Below are 21,539 nucleotides of genomic sequence, written 5' to 3' on the forward strand. Positions count from 1 at the left end.
CAGAGGCGTCAAAAGTATTCACATTCATTACTCAGGTATACGACGAGTATTAGGGCCAAACTAAGACAAAAAAAAACATGGAAATTACGAGAATAAAGTCGTAAAATTACGAGAATAAAGTCGTAATATTACGAGAATTAAGTCGTAAAGTTACAAGAATAAAGTTGTAATATTACAAGAATAAAGTCGTAATATTACGAGAATGAAGTTGTAAAATTACGAGAATAATATTACGAGAATAAAGTTGTAAAATTACGAGAATAAAGTCGTAATATTACGAGAATAAAGTCGTAATTTATGAGAACTCTGAGCAGTCTTCTCCCTGTGTTAAAATGAGGAATATTGAGCATCTTGTGAAGTTATATTTTGGTATCGGTTTCACAAATAAGGAAATACTTCACCTTTTTGCACATCAGCATCAAATTATTATCAGTATAAGGACTATACATATATATTGTACATTTCTGTTTATCCCTGTTATACATTTTACTTTATTCTATCTCTCAGTTTATCTCCATATATATTTGTTTGCTTTTATATTTTAATTTTTTATCTTTTTTTTTATTCTTACTGTATTGCACCAATCACCACAACAAATTCCTTGTGTGTGTTGACAAACTTGGCAATAAACCCCCTTTCTGATTCTGATTCTGATTCAGATTCTGATCACATCCAGATAATCAGGTGTGTCGATGCAAGGAGATATCTAAAACATGCAGGACAGGGGGTCCCATGGAGCAGGGTTGAAGACCCCTGCTGTATACAATCATGTATTGTCCTAGTGGCTTTTATTTTTTAATAAGTGGCTTTACTAAAATATTGCACAGGAATGTTTAGTGTGTGCGCTGCATCGTGGGTAATGTAATGTGAAGTCGTCGTCTCGTCGAGTATTTTAAATGTCCGGGCCGCCCGTTTGTGAAATGAGAAGGATTATTCCGTAATAATTGGACCTAAACAGTGAAGCTGAAACTCACATAATCTGAACAGTTCAAATTCCAGTTCTTTATTTGCAGATCTGAACAAGTTCACGTTCAAGTTCATTATTTGTAAATATGTTGCGTTCAGTTCAACGTTCTCGCAGAAATGAACGTGTTCAATGAACGCGTTCATGCACAATACTGGAATTTAGTGAATGTAGTAGAACACTAAATACATGTTTTACAGTTACTGTTAGGATTTTATGAAATTGTTTAAAGGGATGAAGGTTTTTCTATAAGATTCTACATTGGGGGTTTTCCTCTATTTTCTCTATTGAGTCAAAGGATAGAGTTTAAAATCTTACTGCTTACTTGCTCCTTCAACCGCCACCTTACTGTGGTGGAGGGGTTTGTGTTGGCCGAATGATCCTAGGAGCTATGTCTGGGGCATTACGCCCCTGGTAGGGTCTCCCATGGCAAACAGGTCCTAGGTGACGGGCCAGATTAAGAGCGGTTCACAACAGGGCCGGGTTTAGCGAGGCCCACTAAGGTGGGCAGGCTAATATGTAGGGTGGGTGACGCTGGGCGAAAACATTTTGGGGGGGTCAAACCCCGAAATGCATAGAAAACTATGCTATCATCATATCAGCTAATCTATCTTCTCCTTCTTTGACCAACAGTATGCTAACCCAATTGCCCTTCCTGACACTTTGCGTTTACCCGGGCTTGGGACCAGTGTTCTGCCAAGTTTTGCTGCTTTGCCAAAAAATGCTCCCTAATGGTTTTCTACCTTTGTACAGATACAATTTTACTGTGTTTTACTCCCTCAGATGCCCAAAGTGCCCTTCTGTCAAAGGCCTTTTTTTTGTCATTTTCACTCATGTGGCTCTCTGGTATTGACCGAACCCCAGTCAGTGAATCGGTCACGTGACAACGTGACGTTTGAGTGACGTATGAAGCAGTTCAGCGCTTATGCTGCGTTCCATTTACCTCGGAAGTCGGAACTCGGAATGACGTCACAGCCGAGTTATCAGCGTTCCAGTTACAAAGTAGGTAAACAAGTTTGTAGTTCGCATATACCACATGAAAAATGTAAATTACACTATAGCAGAATATATATGCCGAACAATACTTGTATACGACTGATTTAGTGTGACCAAAACTAGAATGAAGTGCTACGAATTTTTACGGAGCTCTCTTCTACTGTTTACAACCGGGGCAGCCATCTTGGAATGTGAACTCGGGGGTGGTGAAGACTCTCCCACTTTCCCAGTGGGAAATCCCACTTCGAGGGGCGTTCCAGTTGAAAAATCCAACTGGGAACCGGGAAATCCCCACTTCCGAGGACAAATGGAACGCAGCATTAGACCGGAGAAAGGACCGAGATGGCGCTGTGGTGGCTGGTTTTCTCCAGGGGATGTTAGGTTGGTGGGAAGTGAGGGTGCTGGGGTGCTGCTGGATTAGTGTGTGTCACAGCCTCCGCCCCCGGCTCGGTCCTTCCCCCGATGGCCTTTAAAATAAAAAGATTTCCATTTTCAAGTGTGGACCCATCGTGCCATTCATTCATCATCCATTCAAAAATATCACACAATATCTGTACCGTTTCTGATTGGGTGGGCACTGCGCATCATTTTTAGACACAACCATGAACGCATACTGCAAAAGTTGTGTCTTGGCCCAAGATTTCTAGTCATTTCAATTCAATTCAATTTATTTGAACAGACAAATATCAACAGATTATTAAAGTCAGTTTCCGCAGATACTCCTTGGGAAGACGAGGATCCTGCTCCCCCTCATCCTTGATCTGCAAATAGAAATATAATTTATTTTCCTGCTCCACTAACACAACTAGTCATCATCATACCATGGTATGATCACTGTTCTACATACAATAATAAATGTAAAAAAAAAAAAAGCATGTCAGACCTCACCTTTATTATTATTATTAACATTTTGGATTGACTGAGAGCACTGCAGTTGTTAAATAATAAAATTAAACCTCAAAGATACAACTTTAAAAAAAAAAAATGTTATCACCCAGTGCTCCTACCTAACAGTCCTGGGCATTGCCATCGTCTACCAACCCCGGGAGGGCCCCGCACTGAGCTCAGGTCTCCTCCTTAACCTGAGGAGTGAGTAGGCCGCATCTTTTCACCAGACAGGGTGGGGTTTCTCCGGCCGGACGTAGCACGTGGAAGGATCACGTTATTCTGGCCGGATCCTCCCCACCCCCTCTGGCGCTACCTCATCTTCAGACAGCTCCAAATCAGATTAATTTCCCATAATTTTTGGACAAATCATTACAGCCTCATTTAGCCCTCTGCTCCAAGATTTTACCCATGGGGGTTTTCATGATGTCCAAGGACACTGAATAAAAGTTGTTGTCAACAGGTTCAAATGACAGTGACTTTTTAAAAAATGTACTAAATTTAACTTTTATATTAAAGAAACAATTGGATTTTTAGCAACACAAACATGATATCTGCAAAAAAATGATGACATCATTTGTTGCCATTAAATGTGGAAACTGAAATTGCTTTCATTTTGAAGAGTTCAGGAGTTGTGAAAGCCTCACCCCTACATGTGTGGCATAAAAAAAACCCAGGATGTCCTCCTAAAGGGACAACAGGATTCAGATAGATTTGATGAATTATGGTCAATTTAGAGGTCTTAGAACCCCACAGAGGTTTTAATGGGTGGCAATCACCATAACAGGTGCATAGAGCAAGACAAATGACCCATAAGATATAATAAAATATAATTATATAAGACATAATAGATTTAGGTAAAAATGTTTAAAAAAAAAAAGTAACTCTTTTTCTTTAAGAATTTGAAAAAAAAGAAAGACTCTAAAAACAAACAAACAATCAAACAAACAAAAAGAAACATAATTACACATCAGTTTTATTACATTTTAATTGAGTTTGTAACACAACAAAAAATGGAACAAAGTAAAGCAACAGCGGGTTTTATGTAATCCCCAATTACAAAAAAAAGTTGGGATGCTTTGTGAAATATAAATAAAAACAGAATGTAATCGTTTGAAAATCTCAAAAACCCATATTTTATGGCACATTTCTTCAACCATTTCTATTTCCATAATGGCAGAGGGCTTTAGTGATAAGCCCTGTTGCCTCACAGCAAGATGGTTCCTGGTTCGACTCTTTGGCGCAGCAGGAGAATTTATGTGTGGATCTTGCATGTTATCCTCGTAATTCCCTGTAGGTGTGTGTGAGTGTGTATGGTTTGTCTATATGTGTGGCCTTGCGATGGACTGGCGACCTGTCCAGGCTGTACCCCTGCCTTTTGCCTGTAATGAGCTGGGATAGGCTCCAGCAGACACACGTGACCCTGCAAAGGATAAAGCCGGTATAGGAAATCCATGGATGGATGGATGGATGGATGGATGGATGGATGGATGGATGGAGTGATGGATGTTCAGCTGTGTGTCAGTGGGGAAAGGTAGAATAGGAATGAGTGCCATGAGTTTGATTTCACAAGTCATCCAAAAATCATCCAGTGGTATTCAGATTACATGAATATGATCGATAATAGCAAAGATTTTCATGTGTCTTCTCTTCAGTAGATGACTGTATGCATTCTGACTCAATCCTACATGTAGTCATGTATTCCGTACAACACTTGTGAGGGATTAAGACCTGTGATGTCCACATGTATGTAGACATGATGATGATGATAAGGGGGTCCGAAGCGACAACATATAAAAATACCAAACGAGAGCATAGGCCTTAGAAGGTTAAATACCATGTCAGTTAATCAATTATGTGAAAATGTCAAGACTGCTCATTCAGATTTTCAAGTATGTGTAACTTTTATCTGAAAATTAAATGTGAGGAAAAAATAGTTGTGCCAAGAAGACTATTTCAAATAAGATTCTGCAAGGTGCCAGCCTTCCAAAAGGGCTGCAAAAGAATGCATGCTTTTTCTGCTACTCTACTCTTCATCTCGTCTTGAACAGTGTGTGGACATAGTCTTTTCATCCAAGCCATTTGATTGATAGGAGCTCTCCTCTTTTGTGGCTCCTCTCACTTGTGGAGTACCCCATGAGTCTATGTTGGTTTATTACTATTTTTCCTTGTACATTCATACATTGGGATTCTTTTTTTTCCCTTTCAGAACTATAATCTGTCCTTTAATTGATATACTGACATGTCCAAACCTATGTATTTCCTAAAATCCACACATTCCAGCTCACTGCAGCCCTCATTAAACTAGGCTTCTTTATCTTGATGAAGGCAAGACAGAAATTGTTGTATGGTTGCTCTGATCTACTGGGAGACTGTGTTGCCACTTTTGCCCCTTTGAGGTCTTGACTGTTTTGTAATGATTTTGAAAGAGTCATAATGCTTTCAAAAGCATAAACTAAACTAAACTAAACTAAACTTTTAAACCATAAACTTTGATTACTGTAAGTCGGTAATGTTGCCATTTTGCTTTTGAAATGAACTACTACTCCAGTTCTGGCACCGTTTTCTCTGGCTTCTTGTCCACTTTAGGAAATATTTTGAAGAATTTATTGCTTGTTTTTCATGTTTTAAATCGGCTTGCACCAACTTATTTGTCTGAGCTTCTTCATATGCACCCTTTTGTCAAAGCACTGAAATCTTCCAATCAGAAGACTCAGAAATAGGGCATGCTTTTTCAGTAACTGCCACCATTCTCTGGAAGAGCTCAGTCATATATAGTTAATCTGTTGTTCCATTCAAATCTTACCTTAATACCCACCTGTTGGGTTCCACTTTGAAACGAACTTGACACCTTGTCGATATTTATTTTTTTATGCTTTTGCTCTGTTTGTCGTGAAGTGCATTAATTATATTATGTTGTTTTTATTTTTAACTGATACCATATTTAAAAAATGTAAAGCACTTTAATCAACCTAAGTTAATTTCAAATGTGCAACTAACTTTGATAGTAACTTCAACCCTTCCTGTTGGAAATGGCCTGCTTTTTGTGCAAAATATCACAAATTTTATATCTTGATACATCAAGTTATCATTTTTGAAACAGCTCCTTATTTTACACAAAACTAAACCAACTTTCTTGCTGGTCTGATCACCCCATAATAACTGATATCAGCCTAAAATAATAATATTTAGTTTTATTCTATGTTAAACTGCAGTAATCTTACAATGTCAGCTGTACATCTATTTCTCTCATTTGAGGCTGGGCTTTCAGATTCAGATTATTTTCTTTGCATGAATAGCAATAATATCAAAACATTTTTCTTTTGAAAAATGTGAAACATTTTAATGCAGTAAATCACAACACTACATGCTGCCACTGAACAATATTTTATAGGAGAGTTACATGCGGTGTGTTTTCAAGTATGGCCAGTAAGAACTGCACAAGACAATTAAAAAACAGTTATACTTTGTTTTAAAAAGTAAGTAGCATGTGATGTTAGGAGAACATAATAGACACAAATTTGACCTTGAAAAAGATAGCAAATTCTTTAACACAGAAAAGTGATGCATGTCTTCCTGCACCAATGTATCTAAGAAACATCGCCTTTTACAAGGTGTTTCAACTGAACTGACAGTGTTACTTGAACACACATCTTTGAATATATTCCCATAGACAAGCTATTTTTATGGAATGAGTGAATATACATAATAGATTACTGGTGACTGTGGTATGTGGCGTATTTTTGTTTCTCAAACATGTTCATCATGTTGTTTTGCCTTCAGTGTGATTGTTGGTCCGAACCAACAGTGAGGCAAAACCTTTTCCCAGGTGCTTACCAGTAACACCATACTGAGTACCATGTTTATTCTGCCACTAACATGAGCAGCAGAGAGAGGAGTCCACTGATGTTTATCCAGAGACCGATTTCAGATCACAGCCACAACCTCAGCAGGAGACTGAACAGCGCACAGACGTAGTGGACTGTGCTTGAATGCCAGAGGGGGGTGCTGTTACACAGGTCAGAATGACAGCAGTGGATCCGCACCCCTGGCAGCTCCTGTTGCTGGCAGTGTCTGGAAGTAGCACAGCCGCTGGTCAGGACGATACCCAGGGCCGCTGGAGGGACAGATGGAGGAGACGGTTAGTTAGTCAGTCAGATAAGAATGATGAGCTGGTGTTTGGCTCAGCAGAAAAAAAGAGCACAACTAAGCAACAAATGCTCCAAGTGGTTAATGGCAAGTTCATTTAGAGATCTGGAGAACACACAGGAGAGAGAGAAATGCAAAAAACAGTTGACCGACAAGCAGTACATTTTGGGCTCTTTAACAGAGGAAATGCAAGAGCTCTTTGATGCAGAGCTATTTATTCAAATCCAAATTGAACACAGAGTAAGATTGTTTTCAGGTAAGAGCAGCAACTTAAAAAAAAGAAAAGTCAAGCCTCATTATTTAAATGTGCTGACATCTAATGCATATATTGCCCAGTTGAAAATCTGTTCCTGGGTTTTGAGTTGTAGGCACATAAGGAGTAAAAGGGCATTGGAGTTCCAATTGATGAAGGACACATTTCTGGTATCAGAGGGCAAACGAGGCCAGAGCTACACAACATCTGGTTGATTTTGACAGGGTCACGTGAAGATTAACAGGCAAACTGGCCAAAGATTATTAACCTATACCGCTACAAGATTTTGACTTGTCGTGAGCTTGTCGTGCGTGACAGGAAGAGGCCATCTGAGCTTGCTGTTTCTGTGAGCAACTGGCAAAAGGTGCCTCATCAGCCCTTTAAACGCGAGCATATCCTTGAGATGTCAAGCAAAGAAACAGCTGGATTGCCAACGCTGCATTGGACATGCTCATCTGCCCATCATCACCCTGTCTCACATGTCCACATTTTTCATTGATTTAACATGAAACAATGAATGACTTATAATTCACTCAGTAAAGCACAGGACACTTATATAACTCTCCTCTATGCAGAGAGAAATATTATATTCACATCCATTAGACAAAAAAAGCATAAAAGTATGATTGGAAACGATAATGTTAATGTCCAGTGGTATGCCATGCTGAGTTTATTGTATAATAACTTAACAATATCCTATTGTCAAGCACATTATCTCACTGAGTTATGGAAAAAGACACAAAAATATTCTTCATGGAAGGTTTTGCTCACTGCTCTCTGTCTTGATGCAGAAACGGTGTTTGAAGCCCTTGTGTGAGTGGGTGCAGGTGATGACTTCAGGGTTGGAGCAGCCCACGTCCACATACCTCTGGCCTTGGATGATGTTGCAGCCATAGCACTGCAGCCCCTGGACTGCAACGGTGGTACAAAACAAAATTCAAGAAGAAAAGTACTGTTTATTGCATACATAGAGAGTAAAAAAAGTGTTATGCAAACAGTTTGTTTGAAGAAATGACAGAAACAACAAAGACAAAGACACATATACATACATACATACATACACACACACACACACACACACACACACACACACACACACACACACACACACACACACACACACACACACACACACACACACACACACACACTCCACTACACTAAAGATTTAGAGAGAATCCCTTGCCACTGTTTGGCTTAAGGCTTTTCTCCCACTATGGGAGTTTTTACCTGCCATTGTTTATATAATAATTGCTCGGGGGTTTATGTTTATGTTCATGTTCTGGATCTCTGGAAAGCGTCTAGAGATAACATCTGTTGTATTAGACGCTATATAAATAAAATTGTATATAGTCACCTATAATTCTGCAAAGGAAGATTAGAAAAAGAGAACATAGATAAGACATAACACGCTGTGACGTGCTTTCTTGCCTTGCCATTAGTGACCTTCATCTGGTCCTGTGTCCAGGTTCATGGCAGGACATATGTGCTGATGCCTTACACTTTATCCTTCCCTTTCAGCTGGCTCTCCAGGATCTGGCCTATACTCTTTGCAGGTGTTTGGTTATGCTTGACTTCTTTGTAGTCTCTTCATGGGTGCCATTTTCTTGCAGGAGATCAAAGTATTTGTAGCTATTCTAAACAGGTGCAATATTGCTTTCAAGTATTCCAACATTTTCTGTTGCAGTCATCTTGCTTCTCTTTGATACCATTTGAGGTGACATAGTGAGTCAACGTCTCAGTCAGATTTGCCATTTGGCTTGATGTCATCCATGTAGGAGGTTGGTGATGATTTCTCAATTTTGGGACTATTGCCACTTTTCCTTCATTTTTTTTTAAACTCGAATCTGATTAAGAGGTTTCAGGCATATGCAGAACAGCAGCAGGGACAGAGCATCTCCTTGGTACTTGATTGCAACCTTTGCAGTTGGCTTTGAATTGACATCTAGCATTGTCTTCCACGGCACCATTGAGTTTCTGATAGGGGCTCTGAATGTACTGTTGATGTTGGACAGCTTCAAGTATCCCAGTATCCATGTTTGGAACATCAAGTTATAGCTTTTCTAGTACTGAGCCCAGGGTTTTCACAGATTTAATTATCTGATCTTACAGTCTTGAGCAACTGCCCTGCCATTTAGTGGCTGGTGTTGGCTTTGGTATTTGTTTCAATTCTTTTTTGGACGTCACTCACTTGTTGACCCATGCACCAGCCACTTAGACTATGGATGGACTTTAGATGGTTCAGTGGAGAACATTCTGTTTATTCCTCTGGTGTCTGCTTCAGCAGTGTACCTTCTCAGTCAGGTAACCAGAGCTGTGAGTCTTTGACAATTTCCAAAGCCTCAGTAATGGAGAGTATAATGTTTCATCTTGAAGATCTTTCTTCGTTGTAGCTACAGCTGCTCTGATGGCTGGTTCACATCTGTCCTTGTTGTCTTTATCTTAGCTTCCAGCCTTCTTTGCCACGGAGGATACTGCTTCTTTAAGCCTGGATACATCATCATCACTGACTGTGGATATGTGCTTGTTTTTTTCAAGAAGTCGTTTTTATGTTTCTTTGGATCTGCACCAAACAGAAGTTCTGGCATCTTTCCTTGCCGAAAGCAGATTTGCGATTAGTCACTGAATATCACTTTCATCCAATTATCCACAGTGCGTGACTGCCTCTCTTTAGCCCACTGTTACCTTGTTTTCTTCTTAAAGTGTAAATGATGGTTTACAGAAATTATATTTCTTTTTTTTAACCATATGCCAGCTCTCCAATGTTTCTTGTGTTTATTTTGCAGTTTTTAGATGCCTTTTCATGTTTTGGTTTCTGTGCTGAGATAACTGTCCCAGTTCACTACAGCAGTCACTTATTTTCCACGGAGGAGTTTTGGAAGATTACTTCTGCGATAACAGACTTTCCTTTTTGAATGGCTTTTTTGTTTTGTTTTATGACATTCTTTATTTGTACATTGCTGCCATATATTGTAAAATATCCACAACAGGACAGTACCATCAAAATTAACAGGCAACAATCCTGGAATGGAGGTCGGAGAGATTGGAGTTGATGCTACACACACTACTGTTAAAAATAACGGTTTGAAGTTAATCCCAACCGCTGACCTTTAAGGAACATTATTTGAAATGCCATTCTTGGAATTATTTGGCGTAATATCACTTTCTTGCACCGTTCAAACAATTTTATTAATGTTGGGTGTTCAAAACCTCTTGGTAAAGGTGTTGAAAGGTGCTGATTTTCATCAAGCCCATTATCAAAACACACCTGTTCATGACAGAATAATATATAATAAGAATATTCTCTTTCTGGATTAGTGGCTGATGAGTACCATTGACTAAATACACAAATTATGCTGGGCCATAGACCACAGATGTCTTACATCTGTCCTGCTGACTTTGAAAACCGTGCTGTACGTCACCCAAAAACATAAAAATACCTTTTGTCTCTTGATATCATAAATGCCATAACATCGTTTAGGAATCATCAAAAATAATAGTGAATTTGTATTCAATATCTTGGACATAACTTTTTCAGTTTTGCCTTTAGTACATACATAGTATATACATTTCACTGAGGTTTTTGTCAAATACAAACATCCCCAAAAATGTAAATACTAAAGTTATATAGAATTTAATTGATTAATCCATAAATTTAGGCAGAGCAATGCTGTGGTTCACTCTAAATAGCCAGCTGCTGCGGCCCCTAAAGCTATCCAGAATGCAAAAGCCAAGAACAGCATCCCCAAATGGCTGGGGCTTTCTGAAGCCTTTCCACCACAGTTCTGGGAATTTTGAAGCTCTCACCATCCAACAGTTCAGTCTACAGACAGGAAAAGGTGGGATAATCATTGGATCTGAGAGATTCATCAGACCTTTCTGTCCAAAACACAGCAGCAGCTGGGGGACTCATTCCCAGGTTTCTATGTTCTCTGTCATGGGTGAATGGAGGATTGATGTGCTATCTCCCGCTCCACACTGGGGGCTCTGACAGCGCTGGGGGTGCGGTGTAGCACCGGCCGGGCTTGGTGTACCAGAGCCCGCCCACCCCTGAGTGGCCTGTGGGGAACGTGGGTTCCTATCGGGGCCAGTACCACTGGGGGGGCATTGTCAAATGTGGTGCCCTGACCTCCCCCTCCCTGTTTTTACCACATTAGTCACACCCACACACACTCATCACCAGGGGCGGGAGTGAGGTCTTCCTCCACCCATGTTTCCCACATTCGGCCTGGGGCGGGGGGACCACGGGGGCTGATGGCCAGACCCAGGCATGGGCTCGCCGTGCTGCCTGGAGGGTGTCTGCTGGGCTGTGCCGGGCCTCCAGGGGGGAGATGGGAGTGGTGAGAGAATGAATGTCCATGTCTTTGTCAGTGAGTGTATGTTGGGTGGATGTCCTGCGGTGGATTGGCGACCTGTCTGGGGTGCGCCCCTGCCTTTCGCTGTAGTTGGCTGTGGCGGGCTCTGGCGGACCCCCATGACCCTGCAAAGGATAAGGCGGGTATATAAAATGGATGGATGGATGAATGGGTGTCCGTTGTCCAGCCTGGGTTTGGGGCTCCTTGCTGTTGGGCGTGTCTGGGTGGCTCCTTGTTGGGGCGTTCTCGCGCTCCGTGCCCATCTCCACTTCCCCCTCGCTGCCCTTACAGCTGGGCGCACCTTTGGCTCTGGAGTTCCCGCTTTCATTGGGGCGGGTGCCGGCCTGCCCGCGTCGACGGTCAAGGTAGCCCCGTCTCTCCGGGCAGGCTGGCCTCTTGCCAGGTGGAGTTTGTGGGCGTGGAGGGTGTGGACCTCTTGGCCCCGTGATCGGCCTATGTCGGGTGGCTGGTGCTCGGCTGGGTCCTGGTCCATCACTGTGGGCTTCCTGGCTGCCTCCTCACGTGGTCATCAGGGCTCTGCCCGGGGTTTTCCTCTGTCATCTGCTGGGAGGGGGCGGGGCTTGCTGGCTGGAGATCTCCTCCCGCCCTCTTCTGGTCCTCCGTGTGGCTTCTGGAGGCCTGGGTTCAGGTTTCTTCCTTGTTGGCTTCTGGTCTTTCGGGTGGCATAGTTGTGCCCTCTCCCCTCCACTGTAGTTGCAATTTAAGTAAAACCTTGTTTTCACTTTGCACACACAAAGTTGCACAGACATACACACCTGCTCACTCACCTACATACCCACTCCACAGTTTTGGGGGACAGATAATCGCAGTAGCCTAGTCTTGATTCAGTTTTAGAGACCTGAAATGTTTGCTGTCTGTGTCTCTGCCTGTTCTTCTGTCTGTTTGTTTGTTTTCTCTCTTGCAGATTCCAAAGGCTTGTGTGCCCGTTGTGTGTTTTCCTGCGTTTCTCTCATTTCAGCGAATGTCACCCCACAACACCCTCGATACTGGAAATGATCTCAAACACTGCCTTGCAGCTACGGCGTTGGCGCAGCTTCATGGCTCCATCCCACAAAGGGTTTATAGCCCGCTGTCAAGAGTGTGGGATTTTGAAAAACAGACCTTGCTACATCTATAGAGGCTCGCACCGCGGCGTCAAAGTGGAATCAGAAAATAAAACATGCCCCTGAGTCATCATCGGAAACATCGCAAGACTACCCAATACTAGCCACAAAAGAAGACACGGCGTGGATCGCAGTGTATTACGGAGCTTTCAGAGATTTCCAACCCAAGCTCTGTCCCCTCTGACTTAGCCAATATGACCATGGATCTCCAACTCACCACCTGCCCTGTCCCATGCGTTCAATTTCTCACGCTCCGCTCCCTGGTTCACACATGAGCTAAGGACAATAAAAACAGCTGGGCATGCCCTGGAGCAACGCTGCAGACCCTCTGGGCTCACTGTCCATAAACTGGCCTACCGTGAGCATCAAAGGGCTCCAACTCCCTTAAAGATGCTCGCTCACAATTCTATGCCAATAAAAACTCTGGCAACTCATCTCACATCTCACTGAAGTTCAGGAGAGCCATGATGAGGAAATCCTGTACCTGTACCCCGGACCCCAAGTCACATATTCCCACTCTCAGTCCTCTCATCACCAAGGTTGTTAACCTTTCCCTTCAATCTGGCTATGTCCCACCTACTCTCAAGGTTGCTGTCATCCGTCCCCTTCTCAAGAAACCCATCCTGGACCTGGAGGTTCTAGCCAATTACAGGCCTATCTCCAACCTTGCTTTCCTGTCCAAGGTGCTAGAGAAGGTAGTCGCCTCTCAACTTCAGAACCACCTCAAACATAACAACTTGTTTCAGTCAGGTTTTCGTTCAGCCCACAGCACTGAGACGGCTTTGCTCAGGGTTACGAATGACCTGCTGATGACAGCCGATGCTGGATCACCCTCACTCCTTATGCTCCTGGACCTGACTGCTGCGTTTGACATAGTGGATCATACTCTCCTCCTAGAGCGCCTCTACTCCGCTGTCGGACTATCAGACTCTGCACTCAAGTGATTTCAGTCCTACCTTTCTGGCAGAACTGAATATGTCTCACTGGGAAGATGCAAGTCCAGACTGCTCCCTGTCCCCTGTGGTGTTCCGCAAGGGTCGGTCCTCGGCCCCATCCTCTTCATTATTTACATGCTCCCCCTCAGTCGTGTCATCAGCAGACGTAAGATGTCCTTCCACTGTTATGCTGACAACACGCAGCTTAAAGGAGCTTGAGGCTCCTTTTTAAGAAATGAGACTCTCTAGCGCCACCCTTCACCACGACGGCCGTCGGGGGTACTGCAGCCAACAGTGAAGCCGGCACGGGAGAACGGGGAGAACGGGCATGCAGCGTCATGTGACGTCACATCCGCAGCCCAGCGCGGGAAATTTGGGCCCGAATTGCAGCACATTTTGCAGCAGACAGCCTGTTCAAGGCAACGGAGAGATACACTAGAGGGCTCATTCTTTTGGGTTTGGAACGCTTCATCTGACATTATTACTAGAAAACTTAAAACGTATACGAATTATTTTCATAAATTCTGCCTCAATCCGGCCTCAAGCTCCTTTAACATAAAAACTGCCCCAAGCCCCTCTGTAGCCATTTCATGTCTCACTTTCATGTTTCACTTTCTCCAGCTAAACAGTAGCAAATCCACAGCCCTCCTTGTTGGCACTCCACACCAGGTTCAGTCATCCTCCATAACTCACCTCACCTTCGATGGTCAGGTCATACCCCTCTCCTCCACAGTCACTAATCTGGGAGTTAGGTTTGATCCTCACCTGACTTTAAGGACCATATAAAATACCTGTGCAAAACCTCCTTCTATCATCTCAAAAACATCTCCAAACTCCGCCCCACTTTAACCCTGTCAGATGCAGAGAAGCTCGTCCACGCATTCATCTTCTCTAGACTCGACTACTGTAACTCACTCTTCACTGGGATCACTGGCATGAACATACAGAAACTGCAATACATACAAAACAGAGCTGCCAGGATCCTGATGAGAGTCCGGAAATATGAGCACATAACACCCGTTCTCCACTCACTCCACTCACTCCACTGGCTCCCGGTCTCAACCCGGATTGAATACAAAGTCCTACTCCTCACCCATAAATGCATAAATGGACATGCACCTCCGTACCTACAAGAACTCATTACCCAAACCTCTACCCGAACCCTCAGATCTACAAACTGCTTGCTCCTCCGCGTTCCCAACACCAAGCTCCCCGACATGGGCGACCGGGCCTTTTGCTCAGTAGCGCCCTGCTTATGGACCAGTCTCCCTGACCATCTAAGTGCGGCACAGACACTGGACTCTTTTAAGAGTGGCCTAAAAACCTTTTTATTCAGGAAGGTGGTTTTGAGTTGAGTTTTATGACTTATTATTGTTAGTTTTAACTATGTACTGGCTCTGTGGCACTCTGAGATTCTTGGATGAAGAGTGCCTTACAAATAGGATGCATTATTATTATTATGGGCATGCCAAGTAGTGGCATGACCATATTGCAATCGTCCAGAATGGCCCAAAGGGCAATGTTACTAGCATTTTGCTAACAAGCTAAAGTCGCAAAGGTCCCACTGCGCACCAGCGGGTGGACAGCATGACCCCGCTCTGATGTGGAGAAAAAAATCCCCAAAAAATAAAACGCGGCCAGAAAAACCTGAAAAATGAAGGCGATATATTAGTATACAGAAAATGTTTCCCTTTTCTTATATTCTTATTATTCCGCACTCTTTTTTCGTCCGTTAATACGGCCCGAACCGCAACGTGCACCTATGCATGGCATATATCGTTGGATGCGTCTCCATACCATCATGCCTCGATGGGCATTACTTTTCTCAGTCAAAAGTGTTACCGTGGCAACGCTGGATGCCAAAAAGCCAAAAAAAAGGCGAAAATTCGGTCGCTTATTGCTCGGCCGAACTTTATCGTAGAGACATCGTTCAAACTTTCAAACACTCGGCCCGATTGGCATTAACGGACCGTGCAACCTCATTATGCCAATTATTACAGTTTTTGCGATATTTACCTTTAATTTATTTTTTAATTTCCATTAGATTTTGGATGCTTGTTTCTAAGCAACAGGTTATCGTAGAGACACCGTACAAATGTTCCCCGACTCGGCACGCTGTGGACTTCAACATATTCAAATTTCATGAAGCTGTGATTTAAGGAAATTTTATGTCAAAATCCATGCCAAATGGCCCCATTCATTCGGATGGGGTTTTTTACCATGGTGAAAAAAAACCCTATCCGTTAACGTAGCCTGAACCGGAATGTGCACCCATGCATGGCATACATCGTTAGATGCGACTCCATCAATCCTCGATGGGCATTACTTTTCTCAGTCAAAAGCGTTACCGTGGGGACGCTAGACGCCAAAAAGCGCGCCCCATTAATAACTATTGGGAGTACAGGAATGAATGCAATACAACCGTAAACACCTCAAAATGACATAGAACCACCCCGAACACAAACACTACAGCCCCAAACAAAAGCAGCAAGAGGGGACGAATGGGCAGTAGGGCATGCCCATATCAAAATTTCCTGAAATTTTCTAGTTATTGTTGTTGTTGTTGTTGTTGTTGTTGTTGTTGTTGTTGTTGTTGTTGTTGTTACTATTAGGGAGCCTGCTTAATTGTTTATTGTTCTGTGGCCCTGAACTGGTAGGGAGACCTCTTCAGCATGTGCCCCACATCTTACCTGATGATATTTGGGATAGAATTCAGCCCCCTTGTGACCTGACCAGGACTGAAGTGCATGGAAAATGAATGAATATGTGAATATGTGATTATGTGATACTTTTCCCACATGTCCAAGAGAGAAAAGATTGTAAATTAAATAGCTAAACATTTGTGATGTTTTCTATTTATTTATTTGAATGAAACTATATATGAGGTCAAAAAAGTTCAAAATCTATAACTGTAGCAAATGAATAATCTGCAGTCAGTTGCCTTAACTAATTGTCCAATGGCACATCAGAAAAAGGGATGAAAAATGAAAAGAATAAACAAATGAACCAATGGTTTGTCTCATCAGTTCCATCTAATTTGTAAATATAGATTTATTTCTACATTTTTGAACACTGACAATTTAAAAAAAAACTTTTTTACAATTTTCTAATGCTCCCATCCTTTTTGATAATGCCTAAAAGATGTTCTACATTTAAGATATGAAATGATGAAAAAGATTTCAGTTTTTTTGTCAAATTCTTCCTAACAACATCCAGTTGTAGCATTTTTTTCTCCAATGCTCCACACATTTACATTTGTAAATAAAATGTACACATAGGTGTACCTTGTACCATCACAACATGGATTTTGAACTCGCTATTTATGAAAGTCTATGGCACCTGCTTCTGCCTCCACAGTCAGTATTTTAATGGCATTTTCGATTTTTACTTTAAACTGGACAGATTTACACAACTTTTCCAAAGTATTCCCTTTTAAATCTCTAGGTAGTGTAAACTCTAGTGTGCCAGAGTTGTTCCTGTAGTTTCTTGTGCTGCCCCCCCCTTCTCCTCCCTTTTCTCTCTTTTGTCCATGTTGCAGCATCTTTTGCCGGACACCGGAACCTGCAGTGTGGGAGAGAGGGGGGCAGGGTAACGGCCCCTTTTGGGCGGGGGAGAAGGTTCGTCCCTCAAGACTCCTCTCCCTGGCCCTGCCCCTTCTCAACCTTTCCCCGACCCTGCACCCCAACCTGGGACTTGATGATTGGGCCGGAGTTTCGGGAGCTGCATGCTGGCCTGCGGTCCCCATCCCTGGTCATCCCGCTGCTGCTTCCACCTGCCTGCTGTCCCCACCCCCGGTCATCCCGTTGCTGCTTCCACCTGCCTGCTGTGCTGCTGCCGTCCCTGACCCACCAGTCTGGCCCTCGGCAGGAGGGTCCCCCCTTATGAGCCTGGTCCTGCTCAAGGTTTCTTCCCTCCTAAAGGGGAGTTTTTCCTTTCCACTGTTTGGCTTAAGGTTTTTCTCCCACTAGGGGAGTTTTTACCTGCCATTGTTTATGTAATAACTGCTCGGGGGTCATGTTCTGGGTATGGGTCTCTGGAAAGCGTCTAGAGACAACTTTTGTTGTATTAGACGCTATATAAATAAAATTGAATTGAATTAAAATTGAATTGAATTAAATGTGGTTATATCAGCAATTGATGAGTAAAGGCTGTTGATGTAGTGCCATCTGAATGACCAAGGATCACTGGTGTGCAAGTTCAGCTTGTTCCCTTGCCCTTTACTATATGTGCTGAAATCCCCCAGTCTCCTTGAATTGCTTGACATTAAGGACTGTAGAGGCTTCATAGCTCAAAGGGTTCCTTGTGTGAGCCTTGTCAGGGTTAGAGTTCTCTTGTGCCAGCTTGGGTTTCCTCTGGCCATTCCAGCTTCCTTTTACAGTCTGTGAACATGCATGTTAGGTTGATTTATGCCTGGACTCACTGGATTAGATTCGCTTTTGATTTTTACTGAATCTTCCTCATCCACCTGCCTCATGTGTTCTGCATTTGGGTCCTTGTTCATCCTCAAACACAACAGAAATAGTTTTTGTTTTTTTTCTAAGATAACAAAAAGGCTCTTAACACGACTTTGACCTTTGATGCCATCTTCTTTTCCATCACCAAAGACTCTGAAGACATTTAGTTATGAAACATCACATACCGAGACGCTGCCTGCAAGCTACTGCACTGGTCTGCACTGACTACTGGTCTGAAAGCCACACTAAGTGGAGCACAATCCAGTAGAAGAGAAAGACTGACACTATATTTATGTTACTTGGATTTTTCAGCACACATAACCAGGTGACAAAATGGATTTGGCTCCTGTAAAAAGAGCAGGCAATACATATATTTGCAGACACTACATGCTCCAAAGAATCCTTTCATTTTAGCTTTCCCTCTTTTGCCATGCAATTGTCTCACTTCTCAAATGTTTAACTCTTTTAAGAAAGTAACACTAAGCCTCCCCAGAACAAATCCACCAGAGCTTAGAAGGATTGTCTGTGAATTCAGCCAGCTCATACACCTGTGCTTGCCCTCCGAAAGCCTAACTATATAAGATGATAGATCAGCTTTGGCTGAAACCAATCCTCCCTCTTTATCTGTGCAGCCCAGTGGACTCAGTGTGAGGGCAGAGAGTGAGCTGCAGCCTCTCACTGCCTCTGCTCTGTTAAATAGCCTACCAAAAGCTCTGATGGTGCTTTCAGGAGGAAACTAATCCCAGGCAAATGCTCTTATAAAAATCACTTTAGAAATCTACTGGAATCAATGTAAAGCCTTGCAGGGATGCAGAGCACATCCTAGTCTGCAGGGGACGTTTCATATTCCCCTGATGGTGATAGTAAAAGCTCTTATAAATATTGCTGTGTTTCACAAGAATTTGTTATTGGTTCTGGAAAATAGAAAAGCCGTGAAAAAGGACATTTGCATCTGGATAAACAGAGTGATTTAAAAATTCACCCTATGTGACGTTACGCAGCCCACTCATGAAACACAGTGAAAGCTGCCTGCTATGAGTGTTTTTCAACATAACTAGGCTACATCCTAGAAGCTGCTATCTCTCCTGGTAAGGTACAATTCATTGTGAGCCTATGCCAGGTTCGCTCCTATTACACATTAAAAATGTTGATTAACGCTCAGTCTGTTTTGGCCTAAATCTAGTTTTGGTTGTTATTTGTTATTTGTTATATATATATATATATATATATATATATATATATTCTTTATTTGGCAGCAAAACAATTCAGCAAACAATATCCACACATTTTTTTCTCCTCTGGATCCTATTAAGACAAAGGTTATACCCAAACCGACACGGGTCAATTGTTAATGCTCTATAGGGAAATTTAGTTTCCTTCTTTGCATCCATTGTTATTGTTGTGAGACATGGATTTGAACTCCCATGGGAATTAGAGGCAGAACATGACCATATTTATTGGAAATAGGCTTTAAGATATAGTCGTTCATTATATAAAGTGATATGTTCTCCTTTTGTACTAGATTGTTTACGAGTCTGTTTTTACAGTTCTACTCCTGTTTTACTTTGATATTTCACAGAGGCTTACATTTAATTCTTGCAATATTCTTCCTTCAATTTTGTCCATTTAAGAGATAACTTTTGTGACTGTCAGCCATGTTATTGATTATTTTGTTTGCAAAATGCTTGACTAAGTGAAGATGTCTCTCTGTGATGTGATCAGCACTCAGTTCAGACGTACACATGCACACACCAGCAGCTTGTTCATTTGGCTCTATGTACAACCAACATGCACCACAAATTTCAAAACCTATCCCACTCACCTTGTGCCAAGCAGAGTGTCGAAACCAAGATAAATCCAAACCCATACACAAACCAGGTATGCAAAGTCATGGATGCAGCACAAGAGTAGTGGTCAATGGTCTGTGCTGGAGAAGACAGAGATTTCCTCTGCTCACATTTGATATTCCACCAAAGAAGACAAAGACAGAAATGGAGCAGAGATCCCACTTCCCAGACCCTTAGAGACTGACTTGGCTCTTGCAACCCTCTTTGGCCACCTCTGCCTCTGCGAAGCTCACACACTGTGTGAGTGAACCGACAGCGAGACTCCAGTGAGAGAGTGAGCCAACAAGGCAGAGAGTCAGCTCAGCAGCCAGTCAGGCAAAGCGACAAGGGGGAGGAAGGTGATTGAGTGAAGGAACTAAATAAATGAATGTCTTCTTCAGTGCTCTCTTCATATCCTAAGGGGGAAAAACTGTTGGAAGAAGTGGCTTGATTAGGAAAGGGACAAAAAACGAGATAAAGATCCTGTCCTCTGTCAAGTCACATTTTCAAGAAAAGAAAGAATCCCTTTCTATCACCAGAAAGATGAAACAAACAAAAAAAGCTCTGATAGTGGTCCTTTTCCCCCAACAGGGACAAACACTTCAATCAGGATTAAATCCTAATTGAAAATCCATCACTTCTAATAATAGCCCAATCACAATGTGTTAAAAGCCCAGGCTCTAAATGGGATGACTGGGGCTGTAGAACATGCAGCACATGCGTGTTAGGGAGCAGTCAAAGGTATGTCAAAGGTATACCAAACACTCAAACGTGCACACACATCCACTAACACGCACTTTTCCGTAGGGCAGGTTATCTGTACTTGGTGTATCACTACACTCTCGGACAGGAGAGAAAATTCCATCTAATCAAGAATTAAAGACTAAATCCTTTCTTAGAGACTGTAATGCCAGAGGATAAGGCAGGCTTTGTGGTAAGCCCTTATTCCATCCCCAACCAGAGCAACATATGGTCTTGCCTGATAGATGGCTGCCAATGACTGCTATCATTGCCATTAAGACATATTTACAGGAGCAAGCACAGATTTTCCCAATTTCCGATGGAGTGTAGATAAACAATAATGCCTTTACTACTCAATTACAAAAGAAACAATTACTAATCGTGCCATAGTGCGTCTTTTCACCATGTTCTTTCTCTCACAGACATGAGCACATGCACAGATACACATCTCCCGCTTGTCATTTGGAAGCGGGTGCAGCTGTTTGGTTAGTTTTTTTCTCTCTCGTCTTTGTGCTTTTATTTATGAATCATTGTTTGTGAGACTGTGTGCAAAAGAGAAAAAAAACAATGTGAGGGAAAGAAAATGCCAGCAGTGCGCACTATCTGTCTGAGGCATATGGGTCATTCCACTCATTTAACCCTCCCAGTTCATGTCAGGGATTTCTCAAAATAGTTTATATTAAACTTCATTGAAGTTCATGTGACCTGACAAAATTATAAAACTCCTTCACATTTATTGTCGTGAATTTTTTAAACAAGTCTCTGAGTTTAATCTCAGAATTGCAATTCTTTAAAGACCTCACAAGTTGTGCATTTTTCACTGGATTAATCTTGAAAGTCATGAAAGTAAAATGTTT

At 42.3% G+C, this 21,539-nt stretch overlaps 1 protein-coding gene across 1 annotated transcript; it reads right to left on the reverse strand.

Annotated features, from left to right (window-relative positions):
• Positions 1 to 6,199: 6,199 nt before the first annotated feature.
• Positions 6,200 to 20,508, reverse strand: LOC133454642 (uncharacterized). Its single transcript, XM_061733363.1, has 3 exons — positions 19,938 to 20,508; positions 8,019 to 8,159; positions 6,200 to 6,962 (listed from the first exon to the last, which is right to left on the reverse strand). Exons 1-3 carry the CDS (start codon positions 20,005 to 20,007, stop codon positions 6,778 to 6,780), a joined length of 396 nt encoding a protein of 131 aa, XP_061589347.1. The 5' UTR covers positions 20,008 to 20,508; the 3' UTR covers positions 6,200 to 6,777.
• Positions 20,509 to 21,539: the final 1,031 nt, after the last annotated feature.

This window comes from Cololabis saira, chromosome 11 (genome assembly GCF_033807715.1).
Source record: "Cololabis saira isolate AMF1-May2022 chromosome 11, fColSai1.1, whole genome shotgun sequence".
Taxonomy (NCBI): domain Eukaryota; kingdom Metazoa; phylum Chordata; class Actinopteri; order Beloniformes; family Belonidae; genus Cololabis; species Cololabis saira.